Source organism: Elephas maximus, chromosome 19 (assembly GCF_024166365.1).
Source record: "Elephas maximus indicus isolate mEleMax1 chromosome 19, mEleMax1 primary haplotype, whole genome shotgun sequence".
NCBI lineage: Eukaryota > Metazoa > Chordata > Mammalia > Proboscidea > Elephantidae > Elephas > Elephas maximus.
In genome coordinates, this window is record NC_064837.1 from 64,538,612 (window position 1) to 64,558,744 (window position 20,133).

Consider the following 20,133-nt stretch of genomic DNA (forward strand, 5'->3'; position numbering starts at 1 on the left):
AACAGATCTTTTGGGGGGACACAATTCAACCCAGAACAGAACCCCATGCCCACACAACCCGAGTTACAGGTTGTCACCTGACCTGGTCACCAGCTTCCCGGGGACTCCCACCAGGCACAGGGGACCTGAGACCCATGGGAGCCCCCCTCTGTCATTCACGCCAGGACTCACCAAGCCTGGTGATTCATGGACTTTAATTTTCCCAGCTCCTCCACTGTTGTGTCCCTCCTCTGCCTCTGGCCTGTCAGGGTGTTTATCTCCCACCCCCCGCCGCCCCCCACCAGTTTTTAATTTGAAGCATCTGTCTGGAGCATCCCGAGATGGGGACGTCGGCGCTACCGAATGCATTAAATCGCTGACAGCTCTATTGATTTTCTCTCTCCCACTGCATAATGCAAGATACACACAAGCCGATAGGCTGGCCCCTGTCCCTTACTTTGAAGGGACTGTGCTTTTTTTTTCCCCCCTCACTCTAAGGTACCCTCACCCTGCACATGTTGATATATAGAAGGGGTGCTTGTCTCTTCTGCTCAAGATGGATTCTCCTTGGCCCCGATATTATTTTCCTTGCTGCTGGGGGATATCATCACATCCATCCTTTTTACGGGAGCAGATTGGACACTGTGGAAGCACTTCTTGGAGTTAACGGGGCTGGTCGCAGGATGCAAGAGAACTGAGGTGTCATCTGTCACAACTGACTAGCCCCTCCGAGGGAGGAGACCAGGGCAGGCCCTCTCAGGGGTCCTCTCTGCCTGGCTCTCCAGGTCTGGGAGAGGGAAAACTCTGGCTCCTCCAACCTACCTCCTCTTCCCCAGGTTGCAGTTCTTTTCCTCCAAACCCTTGCCTTGGATTCATATTCAATTAACAGTAACGGAGCCAGCTGCTGGGCTAAGCACTTTTCTGTTCCTCGTGTCTCCTGGTTTCTCATAACCAAGGAAGTCGCAGACAGCTGTGCAGGCTGCACACAATTGGACGTGGAGCCTGGCTCATACTAGGAATAAACATCCCTCCTCAACAGAAACGGAAGCTCGGAGATAGCAAGAAGCTTATACAAGGTCTTTCTATCAGACACCAGGTGTGAACCCAATCTGCCTGCTTTGGGAACTGTTCGCCTCCGCCTTCTCCAGGAAGACTTCCTGGATGGATGCCACCCAGCCTGGCTGCTCCTTTATTCTTATCCCTCCTGGAACTTACGTCCTAGGAGGCTTTTTTTTTGCTGGTCTGGCAGGCTCCCCTGAGTGTGTTGGGTGAGTTCTCAGGACAAAGCAACGTTAAACTCTTTTTTATGAATCTGCATCAAGGTTACTTCCTCCAGCATGATCTCCCCGATCCGACCCCCTCCCCAGCCTGGATCAGATCCCCATGTCCACTATCTGGTCCCACAGTGACAAGTACTTTCCACACCTATGACCCTGCCTTGTCACTGTCTCCCCTAGGAGTCTGTGAGTTCTTGAGATGGGGACAGGATCTTCTTTCTGTATCTTCATTGGCCCCAGGCCTGGCATAAAGCTGGAACTAAGCAAAGGTGAGTTGAATGGATATTGTCATGACAGGTAACATGCCTAGCACAGAGGCTGTGCACTCTAAAAATGGGCTGAATCCATTTAGTCAGTCGAGCTGGGCGGGTGAGTGTTCTCTCACTCCACTCCACCCCCGACATGAGACTTCCCACTGGAAAAGGGACTCCAGTGCACTCTGGTGTGACGTTAGCTGCCTCACCTGCCCCAGGTGAGGAGGAGAATGCTGTCCCTAAGAATCAGGAGCTTCCGGCTGGCGGGCTGCCATGGTGTCCACTGGTCCTGCTGCAGCTGACCACACCCCCCTTCCAAGCTCAGCTGCGTGGCGCCCTGATCTAGCAGAGGCGGCGCAGGGAGGTCGTAATCCTTTGGGCATCCAGGGAAAGTCTCTGAAACACTAGGCTAGACACAGACGTGAGTACATGGCCACTCCGTGCAAAGACAGTGGCCTGGACCCAGGCACAGAACGGACACCCATTACAACAAAGAATACCCTCTTGGTTTTGTCCTATTCCAGTGCTTCTCCACGAGAGGTGGTTCTGCCCCCCAGGGAACATTTGGCAATGCCTGGAGACTTTTTCAGTTGTCACAACCAGAAGTGTGCTGGCATTTAGTGGGTAGAGGCCAGGGATGCTGCTAAACATTCTACAATGCACAGGACAGGGCCCACCACAGAGAATGATCCAGTCCAAAAGGCCAGTAGGTAGTTTGAGAAACCCTGTTCAAGTCAGACCAGTTCTGCCCTGTGGCTTTTAGCACAGCCACCGGGAGAGCAGTAAACCTATTTGTCCCTCAGCAGCGCCTGAGGGTCTCCTGGACTCTTTAGGGTGAGGGAGGCAGGGAGTAACCAGTATTCCTTGAGCCGCCATCTTGTGTTCCCCCAAAAGCACCAGCCCCACTGCTCATAGCCTCCGTCCTCCCCTCCCTCACCCTCCTTTTCCCAGTTAACCAAGTTCAGCAAAAATCAAAACCAAACCCATTGCTGTCGAGTCAATTCCAACTCATAGTGACCCCAAAGGACAGAGTAGAACTGCCCCATAGGGTTTCCAAGGAGTGCCTGGTAGATTTGAACTAATGTAGCTCTTAATCACTACCCCACCAGGGTTACACTCTCCCCCTGCTAAGGGCTTTCGGGGATTAATAAACAACTCCCTTCCCAAGGTGGTTTAAAACCCAGCCCTGCCAGCAGCCAAAGGCGTGAGCCTCTAGGGGGCCTCCAGGAGATTATATGAGGTGGAAGATCGGAAAGCACTTCCTCAGGTATGAAAAAAAAAAAAAAACTACTCATAATTTATATACCATACTCTGAGACTGAGATTTTAGGATTCAGGGCAGAAAGGGAGTGACGTCTTTACTTTCCATTTCCAACCAAGGCCTTAGCTCCCCCATGCGGCCATTGGTGCCACTACACCCAGAGCAACCCAAAGAAACCAGTTCTTTCACCAGATTGGGACCCATTCAACCCCAGGTAAGTCAGGTTAGAACTGTGCTCCACACCTGGGGGGAAAACAAAATCCAGCTGCCATCAAGTTAATCCCAACTCATGGCAATTCTGCGTGTTTCAGAGTGGAACTGCGCTCCGTAGGGTTTTCAGTGGTTGATCTTCTGGAAGTAGATAGCCAGGCCTTTCCACGGAGATGCCTCTGGGTGGATTCAGTTAGCAGCTGAGCACTTAACCGTTGGTGCCATCCAGGGCAGGGAGTGGGTTATTTTCAGATTACCTGGGAGGAAGCCAAGGGTGGCATTAAGTGACTTTAGGTTTTCTAACTATCCTATTTAAGATACACATCAGCACAGTACTGAAGGAGAGAGAGATTGTGTCACACACCCCCTCCTTTCAAACGTGGGAAGTGGAGCTCAGGGAATCACAGCTCCTAAGTGAGGGAGGGGAGATGGGAACCCAGAGGCTGGGGCTATTTCATGAGAATGTATTACAGCCAAAGAATAGAGGTTAAAATCAGCCAAGGGAGGAGGCATGAGGCAGAGTTCAGGGAAGTTCCATGCATGAAGCTTCCAGTCATCCTCTCCCTGTGGCATCAAGGACAATGCTAAATTCTCCCAGCAATGATGTGTGACAACAGGCCCCAAATGTTGCTAAGCAGGGAGCTCCCCAGAGCTTTGATGTCCAGGTGGTTATTCCCAAAGCCCAGCTCACTGCCTGGCACAGGGCAGGTGTTCTGTTCATTCCCTGTTAACTGAGTGAATGGAATGAATTGAATAAGAGAAAAATTTGGAGGTTTCAAGGTCTTCTAAGGAGCTCTGGTGGAGCAATGGTTAAGCACTTAGCTGCTAACTGAAAGATCCATGGTTCAAACCCACCAGCCGCTCCATGGGAGAAAGATGTGGCCGTCTGCTTCTGTAAAGATTACAGCCTTGGAGACCCTGCAGGGCAGTTCCACTCTGTCCTACAGGGTCGCTATGAGTGGGAACCAACTCAACAGCAGTGGGTTTGTTTTGGGTGAGGCCTCCCAAGACCCTTCGGATCATCCCATGGATGTTAATATCCCTCTGCACACCTCTAAGGTGGTCTACCTGTGGCTGCTAGTTTTTTACCAGTCCTGGTCCTACTTCCAACATGCCTCTGAAGACAGGGGAGAGAAATCTAAACTGTTCAGCCTTCAGGGGTGGCTGGGGGCGGGAGAAGCCTGCTGGAAGGAGGAGGAGGGGGCTGCGTGCCTTACCTGTCTCTGCTGTGCCCTGCTGAAGAGCCAGCCAGGGCAGACCTGGGCCCAGCGGGATGATGGACGCCCTGTTCCGAGCTGCATCTGGAAGGAAAAGAATGCGTCCTGCAGCTCTCGACATTCCCTCCATCCATCTCCGGTTCTCTAACTGTACTGCCACCACCCTGGTTAAGACCCTACTTACTCATTGGCCTCTCAGACAATGGCAATGACTTTAACCTTTCCCGAGGCCTCCAGTCCTGCACAGTCCAACCTTTCCTACACACCTGACAGCCACAGGGATCATAACAGGCAAACTAGACCATGCCCTGGCCTTGCTCACAGGCCCATGGCATGAGAGTGCATCGCAATCACCAAGGAGGCTTATATCAAAGGCAGTGTCCTGGGCTCCTCTCTCAGGGACGCAGACACAGTCAGTCTGGGGCACAGCCCAGAACCTGCATCTTCACAAGCCCCCTCAGTGATGCTGACGCAAAAGGTCCATGGAACAGGCTTGGAGAGACACTCCTTTTCTCCCTATGGTATCTCTTGAGACAGTGTTTCTAAAACTCTTCGAAGGACAAGCCCCCTCCCAATTTCTTTTTCACTAAAGGTAGGTGTTCCAGCCCCATCCATCTCCCACAATCCCCAGTCTCTTGGCATGTCACAGCATGATGTTGGGGCCGGCCTTCCCAGGAAGCACTCCTAGGGGCTCCCTCCTTCACCCCGCAGTAACTGCAGCTGATTTTGCTATTTCCTCCCCCACCCCGGCCCGCCGCCTTGGGGAGCTGGAGAAAACCTGTGGTACTTGAACAAATTTGCCCTGGTATTTCATTACTCTACTGAAATTATACAATTCAAGAGGGTGAACATCTGTTCCTCTGGGATTGCTGCCAAAAGGGAGAAGCAGTCCCCACTCTTACTTCCCCCTGTCCAGTCCCTGTCCTGTTGGTCTTGCGGTGGGGAGGAGAGGCACCAGTCTGTTTACTCAACAAATATTTTTTGAGAACCTACTATATGCCAGACACTGCTTTGGGCATATTAATTCATCCATCCTCCAACTCTCTATTCCTCCTTCTCTCCATCCCTCTTCCTCCATTCATCCACTCATTCTTCCAGTCATCCATCCATACTTCCTTTCATTCCTCGCTCCATCCCTCCCTCCATCCATCCTTCCATCCACCCCTCCACTTCTCTATCCCTTCACCCCTCCATCAATTCATCTTCCAGCCATCCATCCATCTTTCCATCCACTCTTCCACCTATCCATCCATCCATCCAACCATCCCTCCATCCATTTATCCATCCCTCCTTCTCTCCATCCATCCAGCCATCCACCTCTCCATTCCACCAACTCTCCATCCATCCATTCCTCCACCCATTCATCCGTCTGTTCATCCATCCATTCCTTAATGTACTGAGTGATCTCAACGGTCACACCCAGTCTGAGAACCTGTGATGGCAGCATCAAGCACCTACTAAGTCCTGCACTCCAAGAATTCTCAACAGAATTATGAACCCTGTCCTTATATGCAGAGAGAAGTCAGTACAGATGTATGAAATGTTAAACAGTGCCACACAACTGTACTGAGAGGTGGTGTTTGAGTCACTGCTGAACGAGTGACAAGTAGGAGGAGTCCAGAGGTGGAGGGTCCTGCCTGAAGGAGGACAGGTGGAAATGAGCTTTAAAGGGAGAGTACGATGCAGTAGCAGAGGACACCAGCAGAGCAAGTGCCTGGAGGTCAGAAGGTACACTACACGGTAAGAGGTGAGTTGGCTTGGCTGGAAGGGCAGTTGCTTGGAAGGAGCAGTGGGGTAGAAAAGACCAGAAAGGCATCTGCCTGAGACGAAGAAGGGTTGGCAAAGTCAGGCTGAGGAGTTTGGGAACGTCCTTGTCAGGCCAGGGTGGAGAGTCCCAGGATTCTAGACTGAACGCAAACCTCACCACCACCACCATTTTGCTGTCAAGTTGACTCTGACTCATGGCGACCCCATGTGTGTCAGACTAGAACTGTGCTCCATAGGATTTCCAATGGCTGATTTTTCAAAAGTAGATTGCCAGGCCTTTCTTCCGGGGTACCTCTGGATGGACTTGGACTTCCAAACTTTCAGTTAGCAGCTGAGCACATTTATCATTCACTCCACCCAGGGACTCCTAAAAAATTAAGTTTCTACCAATTAACTTTTCCCACTGTTAAAACCCAAACACATTTAGAGTTGCAGAAACATAGTCTGGCTTCTTTAAAAGGCTCTCTAATACAATTAGGGAGCCCTGATGGCACAATGGTTAAGCACTCAGCTACTAAATGAAAGGCCAGCAGTCTGAACCCACCAGCCATTCCTTGGGAGAAAAGACCTGGTGATCTGCTCCCGAAAGGATTTCAGCCTAGGAAACCGTATGGGGCTGTTCTACTCTATCATAGAGGGTCGCAATGAGTCAAAATCGACTCGATGGCACACAACACACACATACCAAAAAACCCATTGCCGTTGAGTCAATTAGGACTCATAGCAACCCTATAGGACAGGGGAGAACTTCCCCACAGCGTTTCCAAGGAGTGCCTGGTGGATTTGAACTGCCAACCTTTTAGTTAGCAGCCGTAGCTCTTAACCACTACGCCACCAGAGTTCCTGAGGGCAGAGACTGTTGGTTTATTCTTCCCTGTATTCCCAGCACCCCTAGGAAGGTGCTTAACCCAGGCCTGTCTAATGGAAGGAAAGGAGGAGTGAAGGAAGGAAGGAAAGGCAGGAGAATGAGCCCACAAGACTCACGGTTTTTGTGGCAAAGTCCTCTTTCTCTTCAGGTGAGCTCTTCTATAATAGGCACAAAGCAATTCCATCCTGTCTGTTGAGCAGTTATTAAATTCACAGTTATTAAATTTGGGGAACAAATATAATAAAATGTAGACATTTGTAGAGAGATTAAAAATAAAATAAAAGTGGAGGATAAAAAATAAAACCGATAACCACAGGCTTCCCAGAGCCTACCTGAAAAGGTACCTCTTTTCCATCCATTATAAGAGCAGAGGATAAATATGTGCTCAAGCAAATAATATCAGGTGTGGTTGGGATAGAGGCTGGGAGGAACCAAATGAGCAAAGGAAGCACTGCCTTCCAAAAGCTAGCAGCCTGTTGTACATGTACAAACCTGGGTGTCTGTCAGGAGGCCTCATAAAGAAGTGGTCAGGAGCTCGGACGTGGGAATCTGACCAGACTGGGTTCCAGTCCTGACTTCACCTCTCCCAGCTCTGGCCTTGGACAAGATGCCTCAGAAGCCCACAGTCTCTACATCATCGGGAAGACTGGTCATAACAACAGCCTCCTCTTTTAGGTACACCTGAAGACCACAAGCGGTCATATGGGTAAATTGCTTAGCTCAGGGCCTGCCCAAGGAAAGTGCTTCAAAAATGGCAGCTATTGGAAGTATTAATTTGTCTTCAGTCAACACCAGTTCTTAATGGAATTGGGAGCAGCAAGTGGAAAGCTCCATCGAATGGAAGGACGAAAACAGGAGGGTCTGCTGAGCGTGGATGATCAGGTGTGGGTCAAGGAATCAGGGGATGGAGGAACCCCGAGCAAGAGAGTCCAAATGTATATAGAGGGTTCTTCAATTAAATGAGGACATCTCTGTGGAGACGCCCAACACACGAGTCTAATGAAGGTAGTACGTAGTCTTAGCTCCTCCAGTTGAATCTGAAATAAAACCTAGAAAAGCCAAGCTGGGGAGCTTGCGGGGTTGCGGTGGAGGAGTAAAGAAAAGGAGGGGAGCAGGGAAGAGACAAGAAGGGAGAGGAGGAAGCAAGAAGGAGAGACGGAGAAGAGAGGGAATAGACTTAAGGAAAAGGCTGAAGAAGAGACACGATGCGGGGAGGCTCACTGCTTTTGTGGGGCTGCACTATTAATCTAGACCAACAGGGGGCAGGGGTGCTGAAATGGGAAGGAAGAACGCCTCCATGAATCTTGACCCGTTGCAGAGACCGTAGCGGATTCCTTCCGTGGGAGGGTTTAACTCACCGGAAGCGGAAATCCAGGTCTTTTCCGTCCTCCTCGGTTCTTGCCGCTTGTTGTGTCTCGGGCGGTACGCGGGGGAGAGGGTATAATCCGGGGCAATCCTCTGTCAGGTGACACTTGGGCACTCCAGATCTGGATCGAGGGTGCGGGGAAGGAAGGCGGGGTGCGATGGGGCGGTTATTTTGGAGGGAGGTAAAGGAAGCGGGTCGCTGCCCGCCTGCGCACCCTATTAACGCCGAGGAATGTTTTCCCTGTAGGTGCTGGTCCGCGCCGGCTTCCCTGCGCGCCTTGTCGCCATGGTGAGTACGGTCCCTGCCTGGAACCTTCTCAGGGGAGGGGCGCGGGGCCCCAGGCCAGCGCAGGATGGGCTTTCCAAGGGACCCTGGAAGCCCCAGGGAGGTGGTGAACATGACCATCAGCAGAAAAAGCGGGTCTCAGCTACATAGTGTGTGATCCCAGCTATATGGCTTTCTGGAAGGGCAAAACTGCAGAGACAGTGGCCAGATCAAGGATTGCCAGGGGATCAGTAGGTGGAGGAGCACAGGGTGTTTTTAGGGCGGTGAAACTAGTCTGCGTGATACTGTAATGGTAGATACGGGATTTTATCTTTTTATCAAAAGTGATACAAATGCGCAAAATAAAGCGTTAACTGGGATTTTAGTAGTTAATAATCTGTCAATACTGATTTTTTCGACGGTGGACTCAAAACATAGCAATAATCTAGGCAACGTTTTTTTCTGCTGTACGTAACATAAGGTCAAAATGAGTTGGAGCCAACCAATAACAGGAAACTGAACTTGGGAGAGGGGGCATTTGCAAAACTTTCCGCTCAGTTTTTCGTGTAAACCTGAAGTTGCTCTAAAACAATTGATTAAATAATAATAATGCATCGCAGTAGTTTATCCTGTTTCCTTTGTATCACAGCCTCGCAAAATTGAGGAAATCAAGGACTTTCTGCTCACAGCCAGGCGAAAGGATGCCAAATGTAAGTGCCAGACTGTGAAGGTTTAAGATGACGGAGCGGTACTTGTTGTTTGCGTGGAGAGCTCCTGACACTGGTGACCCTTCCTGGGGTATCTTCACCAGAGTGTCCGTCCGGATGTGGGTTAGGCTATGGGAGCATGTGCCTGGCTATTCGGGAGCAGTTGTGTGTACCATCTATCCCATAAGAAAAACCTGTTTGGCCAGCATGAGGTGGTGGGAACTGTTCTTAGGACTGTCTTCCTTAGCTAACTGTAAGCATCTTGAAGACTGTTCTGAGTTTGTTTTGTTTTTGTTATGTGTACAGTAGGTGCTCTCTGCGTGGAAGACTTAACTGGCTAAAAGTCTGGAAACATCCCATAAACACTGAGCTAGTGCTGCACGTGGACTGAGTAGTGTCCCTGCTCACCATGACCCATCTGCTACGTGATTTCATTCTTCTTAGTTTCCTATTTGTAAATAAGTGGAATCAAAAACAAAACAGCAAGTGTTCAACTGGTGTGTGCCGGTCCTTGCTGCCTATAGACTCTCATTTTTTACATCAAACACGAGAGGAAGTTGAGCTTTGTAGTTGACAGAGGTTCGGGATCTTGTGTATAAAATACATTTTGAATTCATGCATTTGTTCTGCTTTAACACAGTCACTTTTTTTTCTGCTACACCAACACCGCTACCTTTCGCTCAGATCTGTCAGAGAACGGCAGATAGTTTATGAAAGTAGAACAGCATTGGGCCAGTGGTGGGGACCACCAGGATGTGCGGGCAGGCCCTTGGAAGCAGTTGCGAGGGGTGTAAAATGAGGGCAGGGAAGGGTCATACGTGAGCCCCATTACCTGAAACAGCCTGTTGGCTTGGATCCTCTGGTACTGTATGAGCACACGTGGGTACAAGTGGCATCTGGTGGGAGTGTTTTCTGCCCTGCCTGGACGGTTGACATAAGGGTCACGGGTGACTGTTCTGAATACTGCCACACTGTACAGGGATGAGATTGTCTTGTCTGTTTTAGTTCAGCCCACAGTGGGTTCACCGCCTGGTTCAAATCTCAGCTCTGCCAATAGTCACCATCCTCAGCAAGCTTAAGCACCAGTCTCCTTCCATTTCAAATGGGGTGGAAATAGTGTCTTTGTCTCACAGGATTGGTGTGAGGGTTGAGTCCAACGATCCATTAAAGCTCAGCACATCGAATAAGTGATACCAGTGTCCGTTAGATTCGTCTGAATTTTAGTTTTGTCAGGGAGCCTGCTTTTAGTTGCAGTTTACTCTCCCCAGTTTCAGGACCGTGTGGTCCAGAGAGGGGATCGTGGTCCTCTGGGCATAGATGTCGTGGGGTACTGTGTGTGTGTGTGTGTGTCTGTGTCTGTGTCTGTGTGTCTGTGTGTGTGTGTGTCTGTGTGTGTGTGTGTGTGTGTGTCTGTGTGTGTGTGTGGTTTTTATATCTTAACGGTGTTCCGCTTAGCCTGAAGAGCGTCACAGCTGCTGGGGCAGTAGAGTATATCTGCTTTATTGTAAGAGGAATGCTGGGACACTGAAATACGTTTTGAATGAACGTCCAGGTTTCTGGATTTATGAGAAACTTAATCCCAGGCAGCCAGTGCCTTGGGCAGCCTCGGAGCAGCAACGCGTCTGCTTCCTGTGCCGTTCCTGGTCCCTTTAGCGATTCTTGGCAGAAACAGAGTTATGGGTTGTGAGCACGTGGTAATCTCGCGCTGCTTTTGGAAGGTGCTAGATGCTGTGCACATGTCTGCCTGGGTGCTAGGGTCGAGAGCCCGTATTCAGTCCTTAGCCACCTGCTTTTCAGTTGACACTTGGCTGCTTTTATAACAATGAATCCTTGGGAATGTCTGTGAGGTGTTTTTTACGAAGTGGGAACAAGGGACAAATTAAACAAGTCCATGAAATGACTTGCCTGTGCCTGGGAAGCAGGTGTCTTCCAGCAGCTGAGTAGCTGCCAGTGGGTGGAGACACTGATGTTGTACATAACGAGTTTGGTTTGAGGACTCTTGTCTGAGCTGTGATTCTGAGATAGTAAAGCCAGTGCCATCAAGTCGATTACAACTCATAGCAACCCTGTAGGACTGCTCCACAGAGTTTCCAAGGAGCACCTGGTGAATTCGAACTGCTGACCTTTTGGTTGGCAGCCGTAGCGCTTAACCACTGCACCACCAGGGTTTCCAAAGCAGTAAAGAACCCAGGAAATGGATTCCGCAGTAGTTTTTTAAGAAGAGCCTTGCTACCTGCTTGCTTCCCTGTTTGCTTTGTCCAGCGGGGAGGCCCTGAAGGAAGAGCTCTATCCTGATGCCAGCTGGTGACACCACTGCATCACTTCAGCTTCACAGAGAATCTGTTTCCGGGAGTGGATGGGTGAAAAGCCTGACCCCAGCAGATACTCCGTGTCTCTTCTTGTGAACTACTTCCAGCCCTTTTTAAAAATAAAGTGGGTCCACGCTGTGCTACAGTGTTGTGTTCAATGTGCCAAGTACCTATCTATGAATATAAATGAGCCAATTAAGAGTAAGGGAAATGTAAATTTGTAACATCACTTAAAATTTTGAGTTGACAGGTCGGTACGGGGAGGGGGTTGGAGGTCAGTGGTTGCTGAGTGGCCAGTTGCGGTCACTTAAGTGCCACTTGCTGCTTAAGTAGGTGAACTGTGATGTTGACTTTATGTGAAACAATGTAATCGCTAATCCTGGTCTCTTTGTTGCTAGCTGTCAAGATCAAGAAAAATAAGGACAATGTGAAGTTTAAGGTTCGGTGCAGCAGATACCTTTACACCCTGGTCATCACAGACAAAGAGAAGGCAGAGAAACTGAAGCAGTCCCTGCCCCCAGGTGAGTGGCCTGAAATCCCAGGAGGGAAGGGCAGGACAGAAGCCAGGAGTGACCAAAAGTGTGGACGGTAGATGTGTTATCCTCTGTTTTGAGTCATCCCCAGATTTTGGAAAGCCCATTTTGTGGTTTGTCTACGTGTCTACTCTTGCTATTTGTAGTGCAGGGAATAATTTGGGCTCTGAGACATTATATCCAACACCAGAACAGTTCTCTTGGCCAGGGGAAAGTTTATTTTTGTCTTGTCCTTGTCCCCCACCCCAGCCTCTTTCAGGCTTTTCTAACACAGAATAAATAATAGTTAGCCCTTACTCTGCACAACTATTAATCCTCACCACAGTCCTCTGAGGTGGATACTGGTCTTTCCTCTGTGCAGAGGTAAGGGCACTGTGATCAGATACAACAGGAAGTGAGCATAGGTTAACAAAGGGGGCTTCCTGGTGGTATACAGACTGGAGACGGGGGTGCTGTGGGGGGCAAGGGGCTTGGGAGGCTCTAAAGGCCACTTGGGAATGACAATCAGCCAGTGCAGCTTGAGATTTGTACAAATTAACTGGTTATAAAGTCTGAGAGGAAACGTTTTTATTATTGGACAGTAGCTTAATATTTTAAGCAAAACCTCTCTGGGTGAGCTTAATTTCTGAGTTTTGTGAGCTCTCTTTAGCTTAAGCACAATATCAAACAGTAGTACGAACGTATCTCCTGAACGACTCACCTTTGTCTCTTTTCCTCTAGGCTTGGCAGTGAAGGAGCTGAAATGAACCAGACATGCTGATTTGAACAGTAATAAAATTTTAAAAATTCTTCAGTGTCCTTTGTCTTTGAGGATGGGAAGGGATGTTCTGCTCTGTGGCAGCTTTTGATGGGAATATGTTGTGGGTCCTGGTTGCCACCTCTTTGTGTCCCTAGTATTGGGCTGTAATTTCAGTGGCTATATAAAGCCATCCTTTTTTTTTTTTTTTTTTTTTAGCCAAAATTTGAAGATACAGATGTAGGAAGGCCATAGTGGGAATGGGCAGCTTGAGAGCCAGCTGTCTGGAAGCAGGGCCACCTGCGCTCCTGGAACCTCAAAGTAGAATGAGCTGCCTTATGATGAAGATGGTTAAAGGGAGGAGTTGGTTAACATTCCTGGCAGGTAGCTCCGTGGGAAGCCATCCCATCCTTGGAATGTAGCCTTGGTATGCCAGATCGCTTATCTTCCCCTTGAGAGTATTCCCAGCTCCACACATTTTTTTTTTCAAGTTGGTTTTCTGCCCCATAAAGATAACTTCTCAGATGGTAATACTTGAGTACTCTCAGCACTGGGAAAAGTTTCTAGTTTCATAAGTATTGTTACCCAATACTCTAAGAAGGAAAACCATGGGGTGCGATGAAGGTAGAAGAATGATTTAGGTAAGCCCTTCCAGGAAGGAACATTTAAGCTAAGAACACAAGCTAATAGATGTTAGATGCCCGTGAGTCAGTTCTGCCTCGGTGACCCCATGTGCAACCCAAGGAAACACCAGCCTGATAATCGTTGCTGTGTTTGAGTCCATCGTTGGGAGCCACCATCAATCCATCCATTTGAGGGCCTTCCTCTTTTTCACTGACTAGCAACATGATGTCCTCCAGGGATTGGTCCTTCCTGATAAATCTGTAAAGTGAGATGAAGTCTTAGTACCCTCTTTTCTAAGGAGCATTCTGGCTGGACTAAGATTTGTTCTTCTGGCAGTCCATGGTATATTCAATATCCTCTGCCAACACCATAATTCAAAGATACAAATTCTTCAGTCTTCCTTTTTCGTTGTCCGGTTTGGAAGTGTAACATCCCTAGATGTTGGCCTAGGGCAAAGTGGGACAGGCATTCCAAGGAAAAGGGACCTCCTTAACTGGAAAGAGACCTATGCAAAATGTAATTAACATTGAAAGGGAGGAGCCTGGGTCAGAGCAGGCCAGGCCTTCCAGAGCTCAGTGATAGAGATAGAGCCTCTGATCTCACCGTGGGTCTCTAGGCTGTGGGACGGATTCTCTGGTGGGTGAGTGAGGGGTGCTACTCAAATAGGCCTGTGAAGGCCCAAATCCCAACACGATAGCAAGTGGTTAAGGGTCCAGCCACTCCTGACTCGCGCCAGTGAGCTGATACTTAACAGTTGAGAAAATTCCTGGCGCTTGATAGCAAATTTGAGTGAGGCTGTGGAAACCCTGGTGTCTAGTGGTTAAGAGCTGTGGCTGCTAACCAAAAGGTGGGCAGTTTGGATCCACCAGGCGCTCCTTGGAAACTATGGGGCAGTTCTACTCTGTCCTGTAGGGGCGCTATGAGTCGGAATGGACTCAGAAACAACGGGTCTGTTTTTGGGGGGGGCGGGGTGAAGGGGTGTGGTGTGTAGCGAGAGACCACAAGGTGGCGCCATACTGCAACAGTTGTGGCGGTCTAAGTGAGCCAAAAAAAAAAATTGTAATCAGTCGATTCTGACTCATAGCAATCCTAAAGGACAGAGTAGAACTGCCCCACAGGGCTTCCAAGGCTGTAATCTTTATGGAAGCCAACTGCCACACCTTTCTCCCGCTGAGCAGCCAGTAGGTTCAAACCAAATACCTACTAAAGGGGGTTGTAACTGGTAAGCACCAGTCTTTGATTATTTCTGTAAGAGAATTTTAAGTGTGCGAGGCAGTTTTTTTAATCTTGTGAGTTTGTTGAGGGGCAGAGGTTTTGCTTCTCCCAAGGGAGAGGGGACAGCAGGGGCACTCTGGTTGCTGACAGGCTCAGATGCGGCCCCTAAGCAGCTGTCAGTTGTCCCATTCTGTAAACGTTTAAGGTTCCCAAGGAAGAGGGTGAGTTTACTGCTCTGGCAGCTTTGTCCCCAGCACATTGTCCAAAGACGAGTACCAGCTCCTAGGAGACCACCCCTGCAGGGATTTGCCTGGCCTCCTCGTTGAAAGAAGACATCCTTTCATACCGGGGTTCCCTACCCTAGCCGAGGCACTTTGCAAAACTACCTTGCTGACCAGGGCCTACTCCAGAGATTCTAAGTTGTTGGGGGCATAAGTATGTTTTTAAGCCTCAGGTGGCTGTCACGGGCAGCCAGGGCTGAGCACAGCCTTCTAGAGATTGCCAGTAGCTGTACTGAGCGCATCCAGGCTGCATACTGGGTGGGTGATTTGGAGCAGGCAGGACAGACCAAATAACCAGAAGGAGTGTTAACCTTACTTTACACCTTTCTGGAAGGACTCTCTGTTCTGCTCTTTGCTTCACTGGCTTGGCTGTCTAGGTCAGCAGGCCTCTGGGGAAGTTGCTAGAATGGTTACCATTTAGCCCCGTGCACAGTGGCTAAGCAGGTTTTGGTATTCCGAGCTGTTCCAATTAGCTGCGGTGATAACCCTGAGGGAGGGCTTGTGCCTCTACTTCAAGAAATGTGTGTGTGCGAGGGTTTCCCCTTCCTCCCCATGCCCAGCCCCAGCTCCAGCCTGGGCTCCATCTGCACCAGGTTTCTCAGACCTCTCCCACTAGGGCTTCGGTGTCTGGCCCTCCTTTCCCTCCTAAGGCTCTGTAAATTCACAATTAGAATTCTAATCTCTCCCTAGAGAAATGATAACTTCTTTTAACTTGTAAATCACTGAGGGATGGGCTGGTGTTTGGGAGGCTTAGTGGCAAGGACCAAGCAGCTCTAGCCCCCACCACTGACATACAGGAGGAAGAGGAAGAGAAAGAGGAAGGATGTGTTCATGGTACCAGGCAGCGCCTGTCACTGGTTCAAGGGGAAAGAGTCGGCTGCAGGCAGTGTCCTCATTAACAGTGTCCGTGAAGACAGGCTAGTGGCCACTGACTGACCCTTCCTGTGGAGAGAGCTGTATTAAGCCCTTCATTTCCTTTATCTCATGACCAGGGACAGATTACCCAATAAGCAAGGTACACACGGGCTTAACTGTGCTTACGTACTAATCTGTAGTGCACAATTTCGCCTAGTTTTCACCACGTCAGATGTGCCCTACAGGTTAGTATGTAAGCATAATTACGGCCGTGCATACCTTGCTTACTGGTTAACCTGTCCCTGTGGTGAATCCTACCATCAGCCTTAAACACTAATAAAATATAAGGTCTCAGTGCCATTATCCAGAGGTCAGAAGTTGATGTGTCTGAATTCACCCGGAGCCCCTTATGATAAAAGATACTGAGGCACAAAGTTCCCCAGATGGTGTAAAAAGTTGGCAGTTCAAACTCACCCAGCAGCACCGCAGAAGAAAGGCCTGGCAATTTGCTACCACAAAGATTACAGCCATGAAAACCCTATGGGGCAGTTCTACTCCATTACACCTGGGGTCTCCATGAGTCGGTATCACCTTGGCAGCAACAGGTTAGTGAGGCACCAAGAATGTCTGGGGCCTTACCCAGGTTCAAGCCAGCCTCAGCAGGGGACTGCTCTCTGCCCTCTTCCTGTGAATGACAAGCGGGGCCCAGGCGTTGTCCCAGTCATCACCGCTAAGTCCTGCCTGCCTGGCTCTTTTACTTCCTGGACAACCTCCTTCCTTTGCTAAGCGCGGCCTCATTCACTCACCACTGCCAAGATGGCAATGTCTGGATGGAATGTCTTGGAAAAGGGAAATGGGCTCAGCATTTAGCACCTCCTTCACCTGGGATTCCCCAAGCAGACACCGGCCCAGAGGCTTCAACTTTTTCCTGTTGAGGTACCTGTCATCATTTGCCAGTTACCCAGCCATCTTCCCCAGCCCTACATCTCCACCTCCACCTCTACCTTTCAGCCCTTTCCTTAGCAACCAGCATGTTCTGAGTGTTGTTGTTGTTAGGTGCCGTTGAGCTGAGTCGGTTGACTCACAATGATCCTATATACAACAAAACAAAACACTGCCCGGTCCTGCGCCATCCTCACAATCATTGTTATGCTTAAGCCCATTGTTGCAGCCACCATGTCAATCCATCTTGTTGAGGGCCTTCCTCTTTTTTTGCTGACCCTCTACTTTACAGAGCATGATGTCCTTCTCCAGGGACTGGTCCCTCCTGTTCTGAATATAGAGACCAAAGGCTGTGCCAGGGCAGTGCCTGATCAGGCCCTTCCAGCATGCCTCTTGTGCTCCTACCCACCCTTCTAGACAGCTCCAAGCCCCTTCCTCTACTCTAGGAAGCCCGACCTGGCCCGCCTGCCAGGAAGAATCAAGTAACCTCCTCGGTTCCCAGGACACCCTGTCACAGTGCTTGTGAGTGAGGTGTTTGTGCAGCGGCAGGCTCTCCGAGGCACGGCATGTGTCTGACCGCTCACGACTAAGACAAGAGGTGCTCAGTAAATGACTGGTGGTGAATTCGGAATGAGTGACAGAGCGGCTGAATGAATATGGCTCCCTTCTGTCCCCAGCCTGTCGGTCTGGCGGCCCTGAAGGGGCTCAGCCACCCCTAACAAGCCCTGGGGACAGCCAGCCTTGCCTCTCGCCTCTCGTGCCAGGACTGCCAGCTGCATTCACTCACACTTTAGGTCCTTGATTTGGTAATTAGTAATTAATAAAAAGCCCGGAGGTCTAGAGACTGGTATTCAGAAACAGATCTAGGAGAGCTGGGGAGCATTTTCCACTTCTCTTTCCACCTCCCTTGCACGGAAGGCCAAGGCAGATCCGGACCCAGAAGGGGGGATGAAGGCGCTGGGGCTGGACCCTTTGCAGCTCGGGGCGCGGCAGGGGCTGGGCGAGGCGGCAGTGCGCCCAGAGACTGGAGGGGCCGGGACTGGGCGGGCCAGGGGCAAGGGAGGGGCGGGCCCAAACCTGGGCGGGGCCTGGAGCCCGGGGCGGGGCCTGGGGCCTGGGAGGGACCTGAGCGGGTTGCGCGCCCAGGCCGGGTGGCTGCTGCAGCTGGCTGGCCGTGGTAGGGCCGAGCCATGCCCGCGGCGCGCGTGGAGTACATCGCGCCCTGGTGGGTCGTGTGGCTGCACAGCGTACCCCACCTCGGCCTGCGCCTGCAGCCTGTGAACAGCACCTTCAACCCCCGCGACGAGAGTTACCAGGAGGTGAGTCCGCGCCGCCCCAGACCCGGGTCACGGCGGCTCCGAGGCCCCGAGTCCGGCCAGCGCGTCCCACGTCCCCCTGCCTCCCCTGCCCGCCACTTCCCTCCTTGCGCCCAGACTTCCCCCTTTTCCCCTTGCCCGTGCCGTCCCTTCGCCCTTCTCCCCTTTCCCCCGGGACCCTTGATCCACAGCCCCTCCCGTCTGGGAACGTCGGGGGCCGGGAGCACTGGACAGATCGGGGTGCTGCAGGCGGTCGGGGTGCTAGGGTCGAGGAAGGGCGCGGAGACCGCGGGGCGTGGGACCGAGCCCGGCGCCGGGGTGGGGGAGGACTCGTGCAATGGGGGCGGGGGCACTTGCGCCTGCCCGGGGGTGATTCCGGCGCCGAGGGGCGGGGCTGCTGAGGGGCGCCCCGGGGTTCACCGGCTGAGGGAGCTCCAAGACGAGGCCTCGGGCGATTTCTGCGGTGCTGGGTGGCCTGGGAGAAGTTTGGGCCGAAACTGCCTCGAGTCTCCCGAGTTCTGTGGGCAGTGCGGGTCTCCCCTCCACCCCGCTGGGTGGTACACTTTGTGCGCAGGGCTGGGGGGCGGCGATGAGTGACTTCCCTCTTGTGCCTGAGAACCACAGCGCGCCTGTTTCTGGGAAGGAAAGTGGCCTTCGATCAGAGCCGTCTCACGCCATCGTCGTAATTACTGTCTTTTGTGTTGACACCCAGCTTTTCGCTTTGTCCTCCACTGGGTCCTGCGCCACCCCATCCCTGTCACCTAGGTCGTGTCCCCTCCCCCATCCCACACACCTAGGCCCTGAGGCCCACGTCGTTTAGGGTGGCCTTGAGTGCTACGGCTGCTAACCAAAAGGTCTGCAGTTCAAATCCACCAAGCGCTCCTTGGAAACTCTATGGGGCAGTTCTACTCTGTCCTATAGGGTCGCTATGAGTCGGAATCGACTCGGCGGCACCGGTTTTTTTGGTTTTTTTTTTTTTGAGTTTCAGAGGAAGCCCTGGTGGTGCAGTGGTTAAGAGCTCAGACTGCTAACCAAAAGGTCAGCAGTTGGAATCCACCAGCCGCGCTTCAGAAACCTTATGGGGCAGTTCTACTCTGTCCTATAGGGTCGCTATGAATCGGAATCCACTCGAGGGCAATGGGTTTGGTTTTTTTTTTTTTTTTTGGTTGCATTTCTGGGGGCCTTGGCTTCTTGGCCAGCCCCTCTCTTCATCCTTGGACCTCTGCCCCGTGCCTGCTCTGCTGTCCCTTCCCCCTGCTGTTTCTGCACCCCACAGACAGGGTGGTAGTCCCCCGACCTGAGTCCCTTCCCTCCCTTGGGTCAAAGATTCCGGGTGGCCCATGTGCTCTGAGCTATGTGCACACCTCAAGACTTTGACCCCAGCGCCTCTGTGGGCAGTGTCACGTTGTCAGGCGTGAGCTCCTGGTGTGGAGCTTGTCGGGGCCTCTCTGCAGGTGGAGGGAGGAAATCAGTTGTCGCCCCTCCACCCTGCCACCCCCACTCCAGAACTTCTTCCTGCAGACCCAGGGGATTTGATCTGCTAGGCTGTGCGCTGCCGAAGCGCCTGCAACAGTGGCAGGGAGCCTAATAAAAACACCAAATGCCCCTGCCACCTTCAGGTCCTGGCACGTGGGTGTATGCCCTTCCAGAGGTAGGGGAGAATCGGCCCCCTTCCTGCTGTTAGGCAGAAACCCTCAGGCCAGCATGGGGGCTGAGTGTCGAAGGCCATTCCCTTGGCTCACAGACTCCCTCCTAATCTGTCTGCCCCGCCCTCTCCCAGAGCCTGCCTCTGGAAGTCTGTGTTCCTGAGAACACGGCTGCCTGGGGAGAGCTCCAGGGGATCTTCCGATCCAGCTGAATGCGCGAAAAGAGGCGGATATGATTTCAGAGACAGCTGTGGCTTGCGTGCATGTGTGTGTGTGTGTTTGTGTCTCCCAAACCTTGTGCTCCGGTTCCTGTACCTGGGGTCTCCAATCATAGTTTTCTCCTCTCTACTGGTGGAAATCTAAACTCCTGTGCGGATCAAAAAGACCCCTGAGTAGGGTAGTGATGGTAAGGGCATTCCTCGCCCTCCGCACCAGAAACAACACCTGTCCGGCCAGCAGCTGTGCCCGGCAGGGCCTGAGCCTGCTCCAACCCCTAGTCCCATGGA

General features: G+C 51.4%; 2 protein-coding genes across 5 annotated transcripts in view; both read left to right on the forward strand.

Moving 5' to 3' along the window:
- The first annotated feature begins 8,192 nt into the window (after positions 1–8,192).
- On the forward strand, positions 8,193–12,801 carry RPL38 (ribosomal protein L38). 2 transcript variants are annotated; one of them, XM_049861460.1, is made up of 5 exons: positions 8,193–8,298; positions 8,446–8,487; positions 9,113–9,173; positions 11,878–12,000; positions 12,733–12,801. In XM_049861460.1, exons 2-5 carry the CDS (start codon positions 8,485–8,487, stop codon positions 12,756–12,758), a joined length of 213 nt encoding a protein of 70 aa, XP_049717417.1. In that variant the 5' UTR covers positions 8,193–8,298; positions 8,446–8,484; the 3' UTR covers positions 12,759–12,801. The 2 variants fall into 2 exon arrangements, with proteins under 2 accessions (XP_049717417.1, XP_049717418.1); XM_049861461.1 differs by having other exon boundaries at positions 8,207–8,255.
- Positions 12,802–17,788: 4,987 nt separating this feature from the next.
- Positions 17,789–20,133, forward strand: part of TTYH2 (tweety family member 2) — a 45,987-nt gene continuing 43,642 nt past the window's right edge. For all 3 annotated transcript variants that reach the window (XM_049861439.1, XM_049861437.1, XM_049861440.1), the window contains exon 1: positions 17,789–17,984. In XM_049861439.1, coding sequence (XP_049717396.1) covers positions 17,856–17,984 — 129 coding nt within the window. In that variant the 5' untranslated portion in view covers positions 17,789–17,855. The remainder of the gene's footprint in view (positions 17,985–20,133) is intronic.

Bases quoted from the DNA above. Each gene is read 5' to 3' on its own strand.
- RPL38 (XM_049861460.1), top strand. The intron at 9,174-11,877 runs GTAAGTGCCAGA...CTTTGTTGCTAG, and splicing joins CAGGCGAAAGGATGCCAAAT to CTGTCAAGATCAAGAAAAAT. The intron at 12,001-12,732 runs GTGAGTGGCCTG...CTTTTCCTCTAG, and splicing joins GAAGCAGTCCCTGCCCCCAG to GCTTGGCAGTGAAGGAGCTG.